This window comes from Mercenaria mercenaria, chromosome 17, assembly GCF_021730395.1.
Source record: "Mercenaria mercenaria strain notata chromosome 17, MADL_Memer_1, whole genome shotgun sequence".
Taxonomy (NCBI): Eukaryota; Metazoa; Mollusca; class Bivalvia; order Venerida; family Veneridae; genus Mercenaria; species Mercenaria mercenaria.
In genome coordinates, this window is record NC_069377.1 from 30,847,828 (window position 1) to 30,869,602 (window position 21,775).

A 21,775-nucleotide genomic window follows, 5' to 3' on the forward strand; every position below is an offset into this window, starting at 1 on the left:
GCATGGATAAGTGAAAATGATGTAATTTTGCCATTAAAAGTAAATGGTTTTTATACTTTTGCCACAAAAAGCGATATATTTACCCTATCTTCTTTGAGGCTGGTCACTTGGAATGACTGATCCTGAATAACTTTATCAAGGTCATAAAGACGATTCAACTTCTCCTGAAAACAAAAAAAATGTATGATCAGTAGGAATGACCCATTCAATTCTACACATTTACATTCTTGATGTGCTTCCTTCCATGAAGCTAGATATAGCGCTTGCTTTCCATGAGATTTATTTAGAGGTCACAACACCTGCTTTGGACAGGATCCACAGTTTACATACATCACATTGCCACATGAATTAAGTGCATTTTACAGGACCATTGACTATGGGAAGCATACATTTCGAGGCAATGCTAAACGTTTCCTATTCCAACATACACAGTTGATCATTTTATTTCAAAACTCTATAGCTTCAAAATGATGCAATTCTGTATTTTACCTACATATACCACATGTCTGACCTGTATTAAAACTTATTTTACAAAATGCAACTTTAACATAAATTTCTCCAGATGCACAGATACACATGTGACATTATAACAACAGTATACAACATATCATGTGACAGTACACACAAAAAATCTACAACACCAAGAAATTGATTCAAAGTTTCCTAAAGAAAAAATTGTAAACCCCAGTCTACATGTGATAAACTCGACAATAATACCATTCTACATGTGATAAACCTGGAATGAACTAGAGCTGCTTTGAGAAAAGCACGTCTCCCACAACTGCAATTCCCAATCAGACTTTCAGTGCTTTGATTATCAATAACAATGTTTCAAGGGCCACAATTCCGAAGTGCCTGGGGTGATTTGGCTAGTTATCGAACTTGGCTGAGGACTTATGATCAAACACATTTGCTAAAGTTTGGTGAAGATCGGATGAGAATTGTTTGACTGGATTGTTTGACAGTGCGGACAAGATTTGTGACAGACACACAGACAGGTGGACAGTCACACAGACAGGAATAAATCAATATGTCTCCCACACCACTATGTGGTGGGAGACATAATTAAAATACTCTATGTGATAAACTTGTCAATAATACAAAAGACCAGTCTATGTGTAATAAACCTATCAATTCTTGAAATCACTGATTTCCATGTGATAAACTTGTTAAAAGTTAAATACACCAGTCTACATGTGATAAACCTGTCAATAAATGACAAAAAGCTAAATCTACACAAAACAACGATGCTCAATTATACCTCTAGTTCTTTAATCTGAAAAACAGAACTCAACATGTCATTCAAAGTTTATCACCCAATCATTTTAAGTTGCAAGAGGATTGGCAAAATGCTAAAGTGAATATGTCCAGGGTTTGGAGAGATCCAAACAAAGAAAATTTAAGGAAAATGGCTTAGGGACCACATGAATTGTTCAATTTAATCATAGTGCTTTAGTCACCAAGGCTTGATGATTAATTTGGCTCATTTTTATCAACTTTCAGCTTTTTGAAGTTAATATTTATCTAATTTTGTTTGCTTTGAGTTTAGTGCCATTTATACTGCGCTTGTATCATACTTCAGTACTAAATTTTAAGAAAAAGGTGTAAAAAATGAACAACATCTTGTGTCGGTCACAAGAAACTCGACTGTGGATCACGACATTTAACCCAAACTGTCTAAATCTTTTTTTTCAAAAAAACTACAAGATTTATCCTCCATCTTTCAAATCATCTATACCCTTGAGACTGATATTTCATTTTCATTTTCTTTGCATTTGGTGGCTGAAACATATATGTAGTCTTTTCAATATTTACATTTGAGTGATCGTCATTTATATGTACAGAGTCAGTCAGGTATCATACCTCTAAATCAGCTCGTTCCTGTGTGAGATGTTTTACGTCCTCCTCTATTTCTTGTATCACCCGATCTTCCTGGTGTTTTCGAGAAAACTCTAACATTTTCTTGGGTGGAGAATATTGTTCTGGGGATAACAGATGCTGAAATACATGTTTTGTATGTTAATGTCAAATAGATATATTATTTTGAATGTCGCAGGTACTGAAACATGCAGCCAAAATGGCAGTGTGAATATTAAACATTATTAAATTTTTAAATTTCATAAAATTCCCAAAGATTTCAGAATCTGACAAGGTTCAAAAGTGAACATACCTTTCTGTATTCTGTAGCCAACATGAGATTGTCTCCTCCATATAAACTACCCATGGTTACCATGTTACAAACAAGATTCACCAGTGGTTTATATACCTCCAGCTAAAAACAGAATAAAGAAACATTTGAAAAACTGACAAAATAGAGATAACACAATTTTTTCTAACATTCACATGAACATAAGGGGTTTTTAACTAATAAGTAAACAGTGGTAAATTTTGATTGAGTGTTATCCTATGCCCTGAAGCTTTTAAACTTATTATAATTTGACTGTAGCTTCCCAGGATAAAATTTCCATCCCTCGAGTTGTAACAGTTACAGGCACAAATGGAAAAGTCAATATTCTAAATAACTGACCTTTTTCTCAACCTCCTCGAGTTTATGTTTCAGATCCATGTATCTTCTGTGCTGTAGTTCCTTCTCACCATCTACTGGTCGACCCTCATTTTGTCTGAAAGATAAAACAGGGTAATATCAGTCATTTATTGGTCGACCCTCATTTTGTCTGAAAGATAAAGCAGGGTAATATCAATCATTTATTGGTCGACCCTCATTTTGGCTGAAAGATAAAGCAGGGTAATATCAATCATTTATTGGTCGACCCTCATTTTGGCTGAAAGATAAAGCAGGGTAATATCAGTCATTTATTGGTCGACCCTCATTTTGTCTGAAAGATAAAGCAGGGTAATATCAGTCATTTATTGGTCGACCCTCATTTTGTCTGAAAGATAAAGCAGGGTAATATCAGTCATTTATTGGTCAACCCTCATTTTGTCTGAAATAAACAACAGGGTAATATTAACTATTTATTGGTCAACCTTCATTTTGTTTAAAGAATGAAACAGCGTTCCGGTAACTAAATACTGTAGATGACAACTTACATAGAAAATATGAAATAACTGATCATATTTTCAAATCTAAATTTGGGTTTAATACATCTTTAAATGAAGACATTATTGTTAGGTAAGAAAACTTACAATTTTCTGTAGTAGAATTCTGCAGGTCTGTTTTGTTCCACGGTCTTTCTGATACCATCTCTCTGTTCATTAAGCTCCGCCTTGTCACGCCGTAGTTGTATCAACAATAGCACCAACTCATCATGCTGTAAAAAGAATTCAACATGTTGAAATTACAGTTAGCGATTTTTTACTAATTCTGTGTTTAATATCTTCAACACTAGGAGACTCAAAAATGACAATGTTCTACCATTTTCAAATCATGAAAACTTTACAGTCAGTTATGACCCCAAACATGTGAGAGCAATTGACAAAAACGGACAAGCAAGTCAAAATCAGATTTTGCTGCCCCCGTGATGCCAAACATGCGAGAGTTTTCTGCATAGCGGACGACCTTCCACTAAAACATGCTTGCAATAAATCATTAATATAAACTTGATATGAAGAAAACAATGAGAACAAACTCATCTTACCATGTTTCAGTAATTTTAACATAAGAAACAAGGAACCTCGATGAAATTGGTCATCTAACAAAAAAGTATCAATCTCCATTTGGCCACTGGAGCCAGCACGCTAACTCTTTGAGGCAGTAATTATCCTTGTTGATACAGAATAGTTTCAAACAGTTTAATCTGAATTAATGACACTTTTCTGATAGTAAAAGTTTAGTATCAAAGGAAGGGAAGATAAAGATCACTTACTGTTTTGCCAAGTAAATCAGTTGCAGATATACTCATTCGTAGTCTAGGTCCATTGAGAGGGAACACTTTCTTTGGAAGATCAGTTTCCTTTAAGATAAGCAAGATTTTATATCTTTAAAACATGCATCTAGTGTGTTTAAATTCATCAACATTTTATGGACAAGATTTTAGCATCAGACCCGTTGGATAATTACATTTCTTTGATGGGTTTTGTCAATATTTCAGTAATTTTATTTAATGTCATGGAGGTCAGTTAACCTAAACAGTCTTCTTGGATTCTGTATCAGTACAAACCTATTCTCTGCAAGTAACTGCCAACTTCCACACATGAATCATAGCTGGATGCAGAATGACTTCAGACACATGCCATCCATCATTATCATTTGTAAAATCATCACAGAGGACATACACCCCACCCTGTGTCCAGGCTTGGTGGGGTGGGGGTGTAGATTATGAACAAGTCAAATGCTTATATCGAGAAAAATATATATTCAAGATCTCAAAAGCTAAAAAAGTACCATAAATACTGTTAAATCAATATTATTCATGGGGGACATATTTTTGTGAATTCTACAGTTTCATTAACCTACAAAATCAAAGATGAACAAACATTATTTTCTTTCCCCATTACAAATTCAAGTCTCCCCAAAAAACTGTTCTGACCGAAACTTCCAAATTTTGAGCCCACAAATTATACGATTTTAAAGTAAACGTGTATAAAGTAATGTACCAGAAATACCTAAACCCTAATTTAAATGTTTACTTGATATCTGTGAACACTATTACGAAACATACCTTCTAAGATGCAAAAATAATTTACTGATACAAATGATTTGTAATTAAGATTAATTAGCCAAATATATGAAAAAGTAGACGGATCACCATGGATACGAAAAAGTTCATGTATGGCCATGTAGCTAGGTCATACCTTGTACTTAATCAGTATACATCAAAGAAAAAATTGTCATCAGTTGGAAAGCAACCATTGCTGCTACTTTTAAACACATACTGACTAAAATCCTTTTATTCCTGTTGTATTGTTGCTACTTTAAAACACTTGCTTATTTCTGTTGAGATACAAATACATCTGTCAGAAATACCTCAAAATTTGACTTCTAAAGCACAGGCATGTTATCATGCATAATAATCATAATGAGGCACAAAAACACAAACGCATTCACACCTATATAAAAGATACTATGATACTTTTCAGCTCATTCCCATTTTTATTATCTTCCGATTATGTTCAATGCCAACATTAAATCGCCCCTATTGGATGTACGTACATATTAAGTGTAAAATATACTGACTAAAGGTTAGGGTTAGGTTTTACATATGTTTGATAGTGCACATTCAATGACTGCTTACACTCAATGTTTGAGAATGCTGACCCTATGTTCAATCATATAGAATTACTTCCCTTACACATAAAGAATGACGAATTACGCCCCTTATAAAGAATTACTCCACTTACACATCATAAAGAATTATTCTCCTCAAACATCATAAAGAATTACTCCCCTTAAACATAATTTCTTCCCTTACACATCATAAAGAATTACTCCCCTTACACATCATAAAGAATTATTCCCCTTACACATCACACAAATTACGCTCCTTACAAATCATAAAGAATTTCTTCCCTTACACATCATTAAGAATTACTCCCCTTACACATCATAAAGAATTACTTCCCTTACACATAATTTCTTCCCTTACACATCATAAAGAATTACATCCCTTACATATCATAAAGAATTACTTCCCTTACACATCATAAAGAATTACATCCCTTACACATCAGAGAATTTCTTCCCTTACACATCATAAAGAATTTCTTCCCTTACACATCATAAAGAATTTCTTCCCTTACATATCATAAAGAATTACTCCCCTTACACATCATAAAGAATTACTCCCCTTACACATCAGAGAATTTCTTCCCTTACACATCATAAAGAATTTCTTCCCTTACACATCATAAAGAATTACTCCCCTTACACATCAAAGGGAATTACTCCCCTTACACGTCTTAAAGAATTACTTCCCTTATACATCATAAAGATTTTCTTCCCTTACACATCATAAAGTCCCATAGACATCCTAATTACTTCCCTTTCACATCATAAAGATTTTCTTCCCTTACACATCATAAAGTCCCATACACATCCTAATTACTTCCCTTACACATGGTAAAGAATTACTCCCCTTACACATCATAAAGAATTTCTTCCCTTACACATCATAAAGATTTTCTTCCCTTACACCTCATAAAGTCCCATAGACATCCTAATTACTTCCCTTACACATCATAAAGAATTTCTTTCCTTACACCTCATAAAGTCCCATAGACATCCTAATTACTTCCCTTACACATCATAAAGAATTTCTTTCCTTACACCTCATAAAGTCCCATAGACATCCTAATTACTTCCCTTACACATCATAAAGAATTTCTTTCCTTACACCTCATAAAGTCCCATAGACATCCTAATTACTTCCCTTACACATCATAAAGATTTTCTTTCCTTACACATCATAAAGTCCCATACACATCCTAATTACTTCCCTTACACATCATAAAGATTTTCTTTCCTTACACATCATAAAGTCCCATAGACATCCTAATTACTTCCCTTACACATCATAAAGAATTTCTTTCCTTACACATCATAAAGTCCCATACACATCCTTTTTACTTCCCTTACACATGATAAAGAATTTCTTCCCTTACACCTCATAAAGTCCCATAGACATCCTAATTACTTCCCTTACACATCATAAAGAATTTCTTTCCTTACACCTCATAAAGTCCCATAGACATCCTAATTACTTCCCTTACACATCATAAAGAATTTCTTTCCTTACACCTCATAAAGTCCCATAGACATCCTAATTACTTCCCTTACACATCATAAAGAATTTCTTTCCTTACACATCATAAAGTCCCATACACATCCTTTTTACTTCCCTTACACATGATACAGAATTACTCCTCTTACATATCACACATTACAGTATACTTACTATCACTTGTGAATCTGGCATGTCAGGGTCTTCTTTAACTGTATGTATTGCTGGTTGTTGTCTCTGACCTCTCTGACCTTGACCTCTGTAACCTTGACCCCTATTTTGTCCACCTGGGCCATGATCACCTGGTAATGTGTCTGGAATAAAGGAATAAATTGTAATTAAGACATGACTGTCTGGATTAATAATACTTTATTCTAGTCTATTAAAATGCTAGCTAGACTTTAAAACAACTAGCTAATTCTAATGACTGCTAATAAGTAGAATATGTTGGATGACAGATTGGAACACAACTTTTTTTGATTCCATTCTGTGTTTTAATTAATAAACTAATTAATAAAAACACAGAATGGAAGCAAAACATTGTCACTTTAATTCACACAGATTTAAATGCTACTTACTACTGATTCTTTACCTTAAAAAGTAAGCTAGAAAAGGGTTATTGCAAAAAGTCATTATCAATACCTGAAACAGACTTTGTACATTTTAAAATTCATTACACCATATAATGAGCAACCATCCAAGTCTATGTTTTATGTGTTTAATAAAAGCCCCAATATCACCAAATACAAACAGCAGATGGCAAACTACCTTTCTTCCACTGGGGCACTCTATTCTGTGAAAGTTGTGAGCTAGCAGACGACAATCTTTTTACGTCTGTTTGATCCTGTGGAGAAGTGTTGTAATCGCTTAACCGACCTTGATCAGGGTAGTTTGGAGATATATAATCCCCTGACCTACCCTGATGAGGATAATTCTCTCTACGACCTTGATCTCTGTTATCTCCATAGCGATCATCTGGATAACTTCCAGTGCTTGGAATTCGCTGCAATGAGTTCGCGGACAAGGGTCGGAATGCAGATCTTCTTTGATCCTGATCCACTGGCTCATGACCATTCGGTATGTTATTCGCTTGGGCAAGATTCATGTAACTATTGACAACCGGTTCACGCTCTGGTACATGTATTGATAACGGTTGTTGCTCATGGTATAGTGCTGGCATCGATTGTACATGATCTGGTAAACTACGCAACCTAAAATCTTTTTCACCAGTAACACCAGTAATAGGCTTCATTGGCAAAGTGTTAGTACGTACATCCATATCTGACCTAAATCGTGACTTATCACTTCTGTTCTGGCCTTGCTGTTTAGCGTTGTATTTTCCAAGGCCATAAAATTCACTAATTTTATCATTTCTGTCTTCTTCATTTGTAAGAGTGTTATCACTTCCATCTAAGTGATTAGATAAGTTAGAGTCATTCAGATTATAACCGTAATTATTTGGTGGAGATTGGTATGTATTTCTGGCATCTTGTCGTGAGATTGGGGCATCTAGTGCAATATCTACAACAAAAACACAGCACACCATTATCACACAACACCCAGACAGCAAACGCTACAGGAACTTTCCCCGTTATTTTCTACTTTCTTTACATTCTCTAAATATAGGTCCAATTTCGAAAAGAAAGAAATAATTTTGAAAATTATCTTCAAAATTCACAAATCTGTGAAAATTTTCATAAATACTTTATTATCATTTGACAACCTAACTCCATTAAGAGAAACTGAGCTCTTTGCAAATCATTCTTCCATTTTAGAGATTTTTTAAAAAAGAAAAGAAAAGAAATTTTTTTTTATCTAAATTAGTAAATTCAAAACATAAACCAACCCAGAAAAACAGAAAAAAGTCCCTGCATAACTCAATTGCATATTGTGTGTGAAAGGCTTCAGACCACCATTGCAACTTCAACAAATACTTTTACAACATTTATGGGTATTTCAATAATGAAGTGCTACAATACCTAATATATTATTGCGCATGCATGGTGATTGCTTTATGCTAGCTTGGGTACTACTTTTCTAGAACAATTATAGTGATTTTATCTACACACCTCTACTATCACCTAATAATGCACCAACTACTGAACTGTGCATTTACTTAGATTTTAACAATAACAATCAATTTTGTCTTTAATTAGACATATATAGTTTTTCTTTTATGTTCATGAAGACTGTCTTTTTTTTCTGCTACTACCCTACGTTCTATTAAGTTTGATCGAAGGAATTAACTCTGTTTTCAAGCACTGTAAGTTAATCAAGTGAATGGACTTATTTATAAATATTAAAGGATGATTACTGAAAAAGAAACTGTCATGATTAAGAAACTCTTAACACTCCTGGTAATTTCACATCAAAATGTAATTATTCACCAATAAATCATTTTACCTGGTCTTCTTGGTAACTGAGGCTGACCCCTGACCTCTTCATGTGACCTTGGATCCTGTGACCTCTGCGACCTTTGAGAATACTGTGACCTTGGACTTTCCTGTAGCAAAATATATATGGTAAATCATAATAAAACTAGATGTGTGGACAAAGGACACTGGTGCTCCATTCCTATCACTGTATACATATTTTTTACTAAGTCAAGGGCCATAACTCTGGTTTGGCTTTGTGAATTCCAAATTAAAACCTGGTGCACAACCTCACATACAGATCCTGTGAGGGTTGATTACTAGGTCAAATACTTTTTGAGATATGCACAATATAATCTCGGATGGATGGATGGATGGATGGATGGATGGAGGGACAGACAGTTGTACAGACACGGGAAGAATCTAAGTGCCCCTCCCCTCACAAAAAAATGGAGGGTGGGTGTGTGAGAAAAAATTGTTAAACACAAGGAAAAATATCCAGTAAGTATAACTTCAATTCAAAAAATAACATTTCTGGTATTCAGTAGAACCTGCCGTAGTGGCCACCTGTATTAAATAGCCACTGGCCTTGAGCAGCCGGTCAGCTAACTTCCTAAATGGACTTTTTTCTTATTTAAAAATCAACTGTCGACTGGCTGCTTAATACAGGTCTTGTATTCAACCTAAAAACAAGAACGAACGGTATAATAATGACCACTTTTTGGCCTTCCCTCAAGTATGGTCCTCATACAGAGGTCTGACTGTATATCAAAACATGTGTTTGATTATCAACCTCAAGTGAGCAACTAGAACTGACATAGACACATATTTCAATTTCTCTGATAAGCTTTCTAAGAAACTCAGTTATTATTTCGAACCTGAGGGAAAGCTGGTAGAGATTCCTGTACCGGCGTCGGATAGTTGAAAAATGTCGGCTGCTTCATTCTCAGTTCTAAATTATTCTCTGCCGTTATCATGTCCCGCTGGGTGTTGGGCGAGTGGGTTTTGGCAATATCTTCTACAATCTGATGGCGCATTTCTACTGGGAGTGGTGGACGAGAAGGTAACTCTGGTGGCTGGTCTAAAATAAAACAAAAATGTTGAACATAAATAAACAAATTGTTAAATATAAGAGAAATGCTTTTAACCTGTTAAACAATATTCAGTTGGACAAATAGTAACAAAATCTTTACTTGTTAGTACATTTAATTTTCTTCACCAAGAAACCTTTTTGTTGATTTTAAATATTTGCTATAATACAAATAGATGCTCTGTCAGGGGTAATTTCATCTTCCACCTCCACAATCATGTGCAGAAGTTCTCTGTTACTTGTGGAGAACAGGTTAGTGCAGAATCTAGGAACAACCTTTCAGTTAACTGCCCACCATTATGTAACTAAAGTACTATTGGGAAAATGACACTAAACCAAACATAAGCTTTTCTGCTCTCATGATAAATCTTTTTGGTGATAAATTCTGTAAAAAGACTGCAACTAGCAGATTAAGTTTTACTGAGCCAGTATATGAGAGGTATTAAGATATACAAGGGGGTGGGGGTGCATAAAAAAGAAAAATTCAGAAGAATGAGGTATGAACAGAAAATTTCATACTGTGAAATCAAATTTTACATTAACTGGTACAAAAGTTTGTAGTTTTTGCCAACATGGCTACAATGTGGATTTTGAACATTAAATGAAGGATGGTAATTAAACTAATTTTGCAGACATTCAAAACCACATTAAAAATCAACAAAAAATTAGTTTCACTTGAAAAAGAACTCCAAAATGTTTTCAGGGGAAAAAACATGGATAGCTGTAGGTTTGAAACTGATCCTATACAAATATAAAAAAGTTTAAGAGGTTTGTCTTTACTGTCTTTTAACCATTATGATAAACATCTGAGTAACTGAAGCCTTAAAAAAAGTATTAACTGTCTACATTTATGAATTTTAATATAACTTTGAAGCTATACCTCTGATTAAAAGATTACTTTCTCTTTTGTTACCCTATCCTAGACATATTGTTTACAGTACTGGAAAACTTTTAAAAAGTAATTGATCTAAGTTTCAAATATAATGCAATCATTGGTATGTGAGGTTTAAAATTCAGTATGTAACATGACTATTAGCTGTGTGCAAATATCTTGATTGTGATTTTTGCAAGAAAAAGAAAACGTTTCATGCTTTTAAGACATTTTCAGTTCTTTTCTGACTTAAAGAAGAAAATTAACACAGTGTATATAATCAAAGACAAAAATTCATTTTCATAACAATGAGATGAAACAATTTTAAGGAATACTGTCTTTGAAAAAACTGTCTACAAGTAATTAAAAGAACCATTTTGAGAAATTATGACATAACAAGTGATTCAAAATTATGGCAGTGTCATGTCAAAAGAACTCTGACATTCATGGATTAGTATCTAAAGGATCAATGGAGGATTTTGACCACAGCTGTGAACCATGCTTAGCTATTGGTCAGCATACAGAAGCCCATGGATTTTGTGCTGACTGTCAGGAATACATGTGCGAGACCTGTTTTGCTTGTCATCAACGAACAAATTCCTCGAAACATCATCAACTTCTTAAGGAAGATAACATTGGGAAAGATAATGTTCGTAGTAAGGATTTGGTAGTGTGCACTGAAAAGTGTCCTATTCACAAAAATGCGATCATCAAATTTTTCTGCACAAACCATGAATTTTTTGGCTGTACTGATTGTATAACCCTAGAACACAGCATGTGTACATTTGATTATATACCTGATAAATGTGCAAGTATTGGGGACAGTGATGAGTACAGGGAAACAATGAAAGAACTGGAACAGAAGATGAAAGATACCGATGCTGTGATCGAAAAGGCAACACTACAAGACAAAGAGATTGATTCCTCTCATGAAAATATCATACAAGAAATTGTTAAGTTCCGCAAAGAGATAAATGATCGCTTAGATCAACTGCAAAAACAAATTCAGATAGATGCTAAGAAAAAGAACTTTAAAGACAAACAAATGATCAAGAATGTGCTTGATACATGTACTGCTGTTTCTTCAAGTATCAAGAAATTCCAGTCTGACCTACAAGACTACAAAGATTCAAAGCAGAATGGACAACTCTACATCATGATCAAACAGGCAAAATCCAAACTAAAGTTGGATGATCTGAAGAATGCTCAAGAATCTTTGGATAAGACCTTTGATCAATACACATTTGAAAGAAACAAAGAATTAGAGACCCTCCTTACTAAACAAGGTATGTTTGGGAAGTTGAGCATGTCCTCTACCCTGACGAAGAAAGAGCAACAGGGTGCATCCACTTCCCTGGTGAAATCTGATAAGTTAACTCACATGGGAGATATAAATGTAATGACAAAATCAGATAAGGAAAAATGTCTTATCAGAGGTTGTGCAGTACTGTCCTCTGACAAAGTTATTCTGGTCGATAACAGCAACAATAAACTGAAAGTTGTGGACACACAAAGTAAACTTGTGACGGAAGAGAAATCACTTGACTCCGCCCCATGGGATATTGCAGTATTGCCTAAGGACCAGATTGCTGTAACAATGCCAGGCAAGGAAGAGATACTGGTAATGTCAACAGCTGTTGAAGTTTCAATCATTCATAAGTTTCCAGTTGAAGGAGATTGCAGAGGTATAATTTTTCATCAAGGTCAACTCTATGTGGTTTGCTGGGACCCTGATTGTGTGTTTGTAGTCGATACACAAGGGAATGTCAATAAAATGATTTCCCTAAACAATGACATAATTGGCTGCCCAAACTACATGCTGCTTAGTGAAGATGCCAGACATATCTACATCAGTGACTGTTGTAACCAAAGTGTAGTCTGTGTCACATTACAGGGTGATGTATCTGCCATATACAAACACAAAGATCTTTACAGTCCATTGGGAATGGTTATGTTAGATGATGGATCATTTCTGGTGTGCTGCATGGACACAGACACCATACATCATATCTCAGGAGACTTGAAGCAAGGTCAGACTATCTTAGATGGATTACAGCTTCCACAGTCTATATGCTACAATAGGCATGAACAAAAGGTCTATATTGGTGGATACTGTGATCAGCTGAAGATAATGAAATACCATTGACATTGTGAACAAAATTTGATACCTTTCTTGTAGCATGAAAGTACTGAAAGAAGACTGACATACATCTGATATTTTTGCGTCTAAAATCAGGAAAAGTAAAAAACATGTCTCTGTTTCATTTCATTTCACTATATTAAACTGCAGATTATGTCACAATTGAAAACTTTTTTATGTACTGTACTACATATAACACGTATGTTTTATATGTATTTTGAAAATAAATGTAATATATACTATATTTCAGTATCGTATTTAATTGTTTTAAATGTAAGAAAAAGCACAAAGATTTTTGGATATTTATATAACAACATAAAAAGATAAATTGTTTTGGTTATAAATTCTTGAAAAGTATTGTGTGTATCAGGTTTAGTGTCTTTTTCTACACTGTTTCAGTCACATTAACGACAGTGTCTACCTGTAGCAGTGAGCACAATGCCCAACTTAATAGTGCTGGCTCACTGGAATATCAAGCTACAGACATAATATCATACCCCACCCAGTCACATTATATATGACAGCCACATGGCTCCAAACAGCTATTGTTGTGATAGTTAATATCTTTAAGAATGCAACCAAGCAAAATAATAGCTAAACTAATTTCTCTTAGGAATAATAATCTCAGACGTCTAATCAGAAAATGTCATTTTATCAATTTTACTGCCTGAATCACAGAATTTTGTTAGCACACTATTTTGCAGTTTTCAATAATACATGTATGATTAATTTTTTTGTATTTTGACCTTTGAACATAAAATTAAAAGACAATAGCACCGCCATGCTGGTGCAGACACTCATCTGATTTTTTTTTTCTTTGTGTAATTGAAATACTGCCTTACCTATGATTTTATAAGTCCAAAAGGGGCCATAATTATTGCAAAAAGTGATGTAGAGATACTGTACTTGCTGTGCAGAGTAATCTTTTAATGGCAAATATCTGCTCTAAGTTTTTAACCAATAGCTTTGACAGTAAAGGAAAAAAGTTGACCTAAACACAAGACTTAACCAAGAAATCTGGTATTTTCTAAGTCAAAAAGGGGCCATTATTCTTGCAAAAAGCAGGATGAAGTTATGTGTCTTGCTGTACAGACTCAGCGTTTGATAGAGAACAAGTTTCAAGCAATAGCTTTAATAGTTTAAGAGAAAAGTTGACCTAAACATAAACCTTAACCAAGAAATTTTAAAAGTCCAAAAGGGGTAATAATTCTTGCAAAAAAGCAAGACAGAGTAATGTTTCTTGCTGTACAGAGTAAACTCTTGTTGTGAACAAGTGTTGCAAGTTTTAAAGGAATAGCTTCAACAGTTTAGGAGAAAAGTTGACCTAAACATAAAACTTAACCCAGAAATCTAATATTTTCTAAGTCCAAAAGGGTTTATAATTTTTGCAAAAAGCAGGATGGATTTATATTATTATGTTTCTTGCCGTACAGAGACAGCTTTAGATAGTGAATAAGTGTTGCAAGTTTCAAGGCAATAGCTTTAATTGTTTATGAGAAAAGGTGACCTAAACATACAACTTAACCAGGCAATGCCGACGCTAACGCCAATGCGGACACAGATGCCAATAACAATAACTCATCATTTTTTTTTCAAACATGAGGGCATGAAGGCCCTGTATCAGATCATCAAAATTAATATTCTGACCAAGTTTCATTAGGACGTGGTCATGTAGTCTCTAAAGTGTTAACTAGCTTTACCTTGGATTTGACCTAGTGAGCTAGTTTTTGATCCTAAATGACCCAGATTCGAACTTGACCTTAAGATCATAAAGATTAACAGTCTGACCAAGTTTCATGAAGATAAAATCATAAATGTGGCCTCTAGATTGTTAAAAAGCTTTACCTCTGATTTGACCTGGTGACCTAGTTTTTGACCCCACTTGACCCAGATTGGAATCTGCCCTTTAGATCGTTAAGATTAACATTCTGGCCAAGTTTCATATAGACATGGTCATAAATGTGGTCTCTAGAGAGTTAACTAGCTTTTGCTTTGAACTGACCTAGTGACCTAGTTTTGACACCACATGACCCAGGTTCGAACCTGACCTAAAGATCATCAAGGTTAACTTTCTGACCAAGAGTCATGAAGATAAGTCGTAAATGTGACCTCTAGGGTGTTAACAAGCTTTTCTTTTGATTTGGCCGGGTGACAAGTTTTTGATCTCAGATGATCCAATATCAAAGTTGTCAAAGATTTTATTGATGTTAACATTCTGACCAAGTTTCATTAAGATTGGGCTAAAATTGTGACCTCTAGAGTGTTAACATGCTTTTCCTTTTATTTGACATGGTGACCTAGTTTTTGACCCCCACCTGACCCAGATTGGAAGTTGCCTTAAAGATCCTAAAGATTGACATTCTGACCAAATTTCATTAAGATTGGGCTAAAATTGTGACCTCTAGAGTGTTAACATGCTTTTCCTTTTATTTGACATGGTGACCTAGTTTTTGACCCCCACCTGACCCAGATTGGAAGTTGCCTTAAAGATCCTAAAGATTGACATTCTGACCAAATTTCATTAAGATATGGTCATAAATGTGGCCTCTAGAGTGTGAACTAGCTTTTCAATTGATTTGACCTAGTGACCTAGTTTCTGACCCCACAAGACCCAGATTTGAACCTGACCTAAAGATCATAAAGATTAACATCCTGACTAAGTTTCATGAAGATGAATCATAAATGTTGCCTCTAGACTGTTAACAAGCTTTACCTTTGATTTCACCTGGTAACCTAGTTTTTGACCCCAAATAACCCAGATTCGAAACTGACCTAACAAGAGCTGTCTGTTGACAGCACGCTCGACTATTTGAAGCATTGACAGAAGTATAGGGTCAAAATATTAACTGAGATTTTTAGACAAAAGAAAAGGAACAGATAAGACAAACAATGTACCTGCATTTGTGGAACTGGATAAGTCTTGCACTATATGTGTGACCATGTTAGTAAGCAAGTGTTCAAAGTTTCAAAGCCATATGACAAACAGGTCAGGCAAAATACAGACTGGTACGAAATCTTAACTGAGTTCCAAGTCCAAAAAGGGCCATAATTTAGCCAAAATAGTTGATAGTGTTATGTACTCTTGCCTACAGATTGGAATCATGATGATAAACAGTTGCTCAAACTTTCAAAGCCTCATGTCAAAAAGCTTTGACAATACGCTGACTTGTATGAAACTGAACCAATTTCTAAGTCAATATAGAGCCATAATTCAGCCAAAATAGTTGACAGAGTTATGTACTCTTGCCTACAGATGGAAATCATGATGATAAACAAGTGTTCAAAGTTTCAAAGCCATATGTCAAATAGTTTTGACAAAACATGGACTTGTGCGGGAACTGATCCAATTTCCAAGTCAAAAAGGACTATAATTCAGCAAAAAATAGTTGACAGAATTGTACTCTTGCCTACAGATAGAGACTGTTATATATATAATATTAAACAAGTGATAAAAGGTTCAAAGCCATATGTCAAACACTTTACACAAAATGTGAACTGGTATGAAAAACTTAACCAAGATTTCTATGTTAAAAGGGGCAATAACTCAGCCAAAATCTTTGATGGATTATTCTTTCCTAAAAGTGGACATGATGATGGTAAACAAGTGTTGAGAGTTTCAAAGCTTTATCTCAAAAGACTATGTCAAAAAGTGGACTGGTACGAAAAAAATTAACCAAGGTGTGACGCCGATGCCATGGTGAGTAGGATAGCTCTACTTATTCTTCGAATAGTCGAGCTAAAAACCATCAATGTTATCTTTCTGACCAAGATACAGTCATAAATGTAGCCACTAGAAAGTCAACAAGTTTTGCCTTTGATTTTTTGACCTGGTGAACTAGTTTTTGACCAAATTTGACCAAGATTTGATCTTAACCTAACGATCATCAAGATTAACATTCTGACCAAGTTTGACAAAGATATTGCCATAAAACTGGCCTCTGGAGTGTTAACAAAGTATACCTCTGATCTTACCAGGTTACCTAGTTTTTGACCCCACCAGACCCAGATTGGAATTTCACCTACAGATCATCAAGATTAACATTCTGACCAATTTTCCTTAAGATATGGTCATAAATGTGGCCTCTAGCCTGTTAACTAGCTTTTCCTTTGATTTGACCTGGTTACCAAATTTTTGACCCCACCTGACCCAGATTTGAACTAAAGCTAAACATCATCAAAATTAATATTCTGAAAAAGTTTGATTAATATATGGTCATAAATGTCGCCTCTAGAGTGTTGAATAACTTTTCATTTGATTTGACCTGGTGACCTAGTTTTTTACCCAAGATGACCCAGTATCAAACTCATTCGAGATATTATTCATGGTAACATTCAGACCAAGTTTCATTAAGATTGGGCAAAAAATTGTGACCTCTAGAGTGTTAACAAGCTTTTCCTTTGATTTGACCTGGTGTCCAAGACTTTATGAGGGTAACATTCTGGCCAAGTTTCATTAAGATTGGGCTAAAACTGTGACCTCTAAAATGTTATCAGAGGACCATGATCTACAGACACAGGGTGATCATAAAAGCTCACCTTGAGCATTTTGTGCTCAGGTAAGAGCTAAAAATTACTGCTTCGTTAGGATTAAATTTTGCGGATTGGCTTATCCTTGAAATCCATGAAGACTAGTCCTCCACAAAAATGGATTATTTCACAGAGTATCAGAGGATGTTTTCTTAAGCTCCGTGATAACCAGTATGATCAGTTATCATGCACTTGGTACCTTAAATGATATTTAAATCATTTCATCCATGAAAGATTTACTTATTACAGCACAAAATAGAAGCTTGTAGGTACATATGGTACAAAAGCAACATTTTCACAGATCAACATTCATACAAAGAACAATGCAACTGATTTTTAACCACAAAAAACAGACCCTAATTTTTATTACAGACCTTAATTTCACTTAATAAACACATTATTGATTATTGCCTCTGTTACAAAATAAAGAAATAACTGGAAACTAATGGAATTCCAGGAATAACATATGCCTAAAAGTTCTGATACAGAAAAAGCAATGTAAAAACCAATCTATAAACAAAAGTAAATACTGTATAAATTCTAGATGGAAGTCATCAATTTTTATTCTGTACTGTTATAAATATATTGTCAGCTAAGAAAGGGAGTTACTCCAGTATGCACATACCTGATAGACCAGAATCAGGAAACAGACAGAAAGCTACAGAAGGTTTTAAATTGATCCTATGCCAGGGTTAACAGGACTGGCTTTTTACAGTTATTGACTGAAGACTTAAAGAATTTTATTGTCTACATACGAATTAAATTAAAATTTTGACGCTATACCACTGATTTAAAGATTATTATCTCTTCTTTTGTAACCCCGTTATTGATACATTGTTCATGTTACTGTTCGTGTTACTGCAAGTTTTTTAAAAATATTGATTTACATTTGAAATATGATCACATTGATTGGCGAGGTTTAAGTATGTACCCAGACTTGATAACGTTGTCTTTGTTCAAATATCTTCATTGTGATTTTAGCCAGAGAAAGAGGAAGTTTAAAGTTAACACTAGGCTTTTAAGACATTTCAGATTCTTTTTACATTTCTGGACCTTGGACACTTTATCTCAGAAGAAAATGATCATGGATTTATCAAATAAAATGTCCATGTTTTTCATAACCATACAGCTTGCTCTATAGTGAAAGCTTGGACATTGTTAAGGCAGAAATATATTGTAATGTCTACAGGGACATAAAAGTACCATTTCAGAAATTATCAAAACATGGCAGTATCAGGTCGAAAGGTTTCTGATTTTCGTGGATCAGTATCTAAAGGTTCGGCAGAGGATTTTGACCATAGCTGTGAACCATGCCTGGCTATTGGTCAGCATATTGAAGCCCATGGATTTTGTGTGGACTGTCAGGAATACCTGTGTAAGAACTGTTTTGCTTATCACCGACGGATAAAAGCTACGAAACATCATAATCTTCTTGATATAGATAGCATTGACAAACACGCCATTCAAAGTACAGATTCGACATTGTGCATAGAAAAATGTCATACTCACAAAAATGAGATCATCAAGTTTTTCTGCACAAACCATGAATTTCTTGGCTGTACTGATTGTATTACACTGAATCACAGGACATGTAAAATTGATTACATACCAGATAAATGTGCAGGTATAGGGGACAGTGATGAGTACAGGAAAACACTGAGAGAACTGGATCAGAAGATGAAAGATATTGATGCCATGCTCAAAAAGGCAACACTACAAGACAAGCAGGTAGATTCCTCCTATGATCATGTCATCAAAGAAATTATTAAATTCCGCAAAGAGATAAATGATCGCTTAGATCAACTGAAAAAACAAGTTCAGGCAGATGCTGAAAAAAAGAAGCTTAAGGACAAACAAACAGTTAAAAATGTGCTTGATACATGTGCTGCTGTTTCTTCAGATATCAAGAGATTTCAGTCTGGCTTACAAAACAGCCAAACTTCACAGCAGGACGGCCAACTTTACATCATGATCAAACAAGCAAAATCCAAACTAAAGTTGGGTGATTTGAAGAATGCTCAAGAATCTTTGGATCAGACAAGAGCTCATCACACATTTGAAAGAAACAAAGAATTAGAGAACATCTTTACTAAGCAAGATATATTTGGGAAATTGAACTTAACCACTACTATGGTGAAGAAAGAGCAGTTAAGCATATCCACTAGCCCAGTGACCCCAAGAAAGAAGAATGTATTTGATAAGTTAAGTCACACAGGAGATATAAATGTAAAGACAAAGTCAGATGAGACTGACTGTGACATCACAGGATGTGCAGTATTGTCCTCTAACAAAGTTATACTGGCTGATAACAACAACAATAAACTGAAAATTGTGAACATACAAAGTAAAGCTGTAACAGAAGAGAAGAAACTTAACTCAGACCCATTGGACATTGCTGTACTGCCTCAGGACCAGATTGCTGTAACAATGCCAGAGAAGAGAGAGATCCTTATAATGACAACAGCAGGTAAACTGTCAATCAGCCGGAGTATTCCATTGAAACAAGAATGCAGAGGTATAACTTACCATCAAGGTCAACTCTATGTGGTTTGCTGGTATCCCTGTAGTGTGCATATAGTAGATATTCAAGGTTATGTCAATAACATTATTTCTCTAAACAGTGAGATATTTCTCAGCCCAAACTACATACTGCTCAGTGAAGATGCCAGACATATCTACATCAGTAACTGTATCAGCCACAGTGTAGTCAGTGTAACATTACAGGGTGATGTATCAGCTGTATACCAGCACAAGGATTTTAGTGGACCAGAGAGAATGCTGATGTTAGATGATAGATCATTGCTGGTGTGCTGCTTCAGTAACAACACCTTAAATCATATCTCAGGAGACTTGAAGCAAGGTCACACAATCTTACATGGATTACAGCGCCAACAGTCTATATGCTACAATCATCATCAACAAGAAGTCTATATTGGTGGATCATGTGATCAGCTGAAGATTATGAAATATCATTAACAGAGTAAATAAAATCTAACCACAACCATTCTGTAGCAAACAAAGTGCTGAGAGAAGTCTCATATACCAACAGTGTCTGAAAATAACTCATTCACAACATGAAAAGCAGAAACAAGCCATCACACTAAACTGTAAATAATATCATCACTGTATTTTCTGTTGAACACTATTTTATGTATATATAACATGTATGTTTTATATGTTTTCTTAAAATAAATGTTACCTTAAACTATATTTCACTATTGTATTTTTGGTTAGAATGTAAGGAAGTATAAAGCTTTTTGACTATCATGATAAACTTTTTTTGGTTATAAATTCTTTAGAAGGATTAGAATGCAACTCAGCATAATAGTAGCAGACTCAGTTTGGTAAAGTCTGAAAGGTAATGACATATGCAACATCCTCCAGACCAATGAATGTACTCCATGATCCAAAAGGAACAGAAAATATAACAATGGACAATGACAGACACCCAGCACCAGAACACTTTTTCCTATCCACATTGATTGTAACTATTAATCCATATATCAAGTTTTAAAAAAAAAACTAAATGAAAACTTATGAAATTCCAGGTATAACATATATTTATTTTTTTTTTTTTGATAAAGGAAAGGAATATAAATTTCAACTGATAAACAAAAGACACTGAAATTATTACTTCAATAATTTTAGACTGCACTAAAATAATCCAGTAGTCAATTACTATGCTATACAGAGATATAGCAAGTGGTTAAGAAGGGGAGCTAATCCAGTATGTACATATCTTATACTCTAGAACATCGAAAATGCTGCTTCAACATGGAAAATATGGTATGTTGGTTAAAGGACAACAAAATTATTTTCTACATCACTGCAGGTGACATAGCTATCCTTTGAAAAAACTATTGGCCTAGTTTGTAGTTTAATGTTATACTTCAAATCAATTTCATACAAACAAGATATATTCTGTAACTTTAACTGTGATACCTGGTTTTGTAAGGGAATAATTTACAATTTGTATATGACTTTGATCTCTTATACTGTGTAACCATTTTTGTATGTGAACAAATTACACTTTCATTAAAACATTGATTTCATGTACTGTTTCATCCAGTTTTGTAGCTACAATTAGTTTATGAG

General features: G+C 34.5%; 1 protein-coding gene across 5 annotated transcripts in view; it reads right to left on the bottom strand.

Annotated features, from left to right (window-relative positions):
* LOC123535830 (pleckstrin homology domain-containing family A member 7-like) overlaps window positions 1-21,775 on the bottom strand; it is an 80,811-nt gene that overhangs the window by 27,946 nt on the left and 31,090 nt on the right. For 4 of the 5 annotated variants that reach the window (XM_053527559.1, XM_053527558.1, XM_053527556.1 and 1 more), the window contains exons 8-17: window positions 9,931-10,133; window positions 9,084-9,183; window positions 7,449-8,201; window positions 6,855-6,994; window positions 3,828-3,914; window positions 3,148-3,272; window positions 2,528-2,621; window positions 2,171-2,272; window positions 1,864-1,998; window positions 84-164 (exon numbers count right to left, since the gene is read on the bottom strand). In XM_053527559.1, coding sequence (XP_053383534.1) covers window positions 84-164; window positions 1,864-1,998; window positions 2,171-2,272; window positions 2,528-2,621; window positions 3,148-3,272; window positions 3,828-3,914; window positions 6,855-6,994; window positions 7,449-8,201; window positions 9,084-9,183; window positions 9,931-10,133 — 1,820 coding nt within the window. The remainder of the gene's footprint in view (window positions 1-83; window positions 165-1,863; window positions 1,999-2,170; window positions 2,273-2,527; window positions 2,622-3,147; window positions 3,273-3,827; window positions 3,915-6,854; window positions 6,995-7,448; window positions 8,202-9,083; window positions 9,184-9,930; window positions 10,134-21,775) is intronic. The other variant, XM_053527560.1, reaches the window with a different exon arrangement.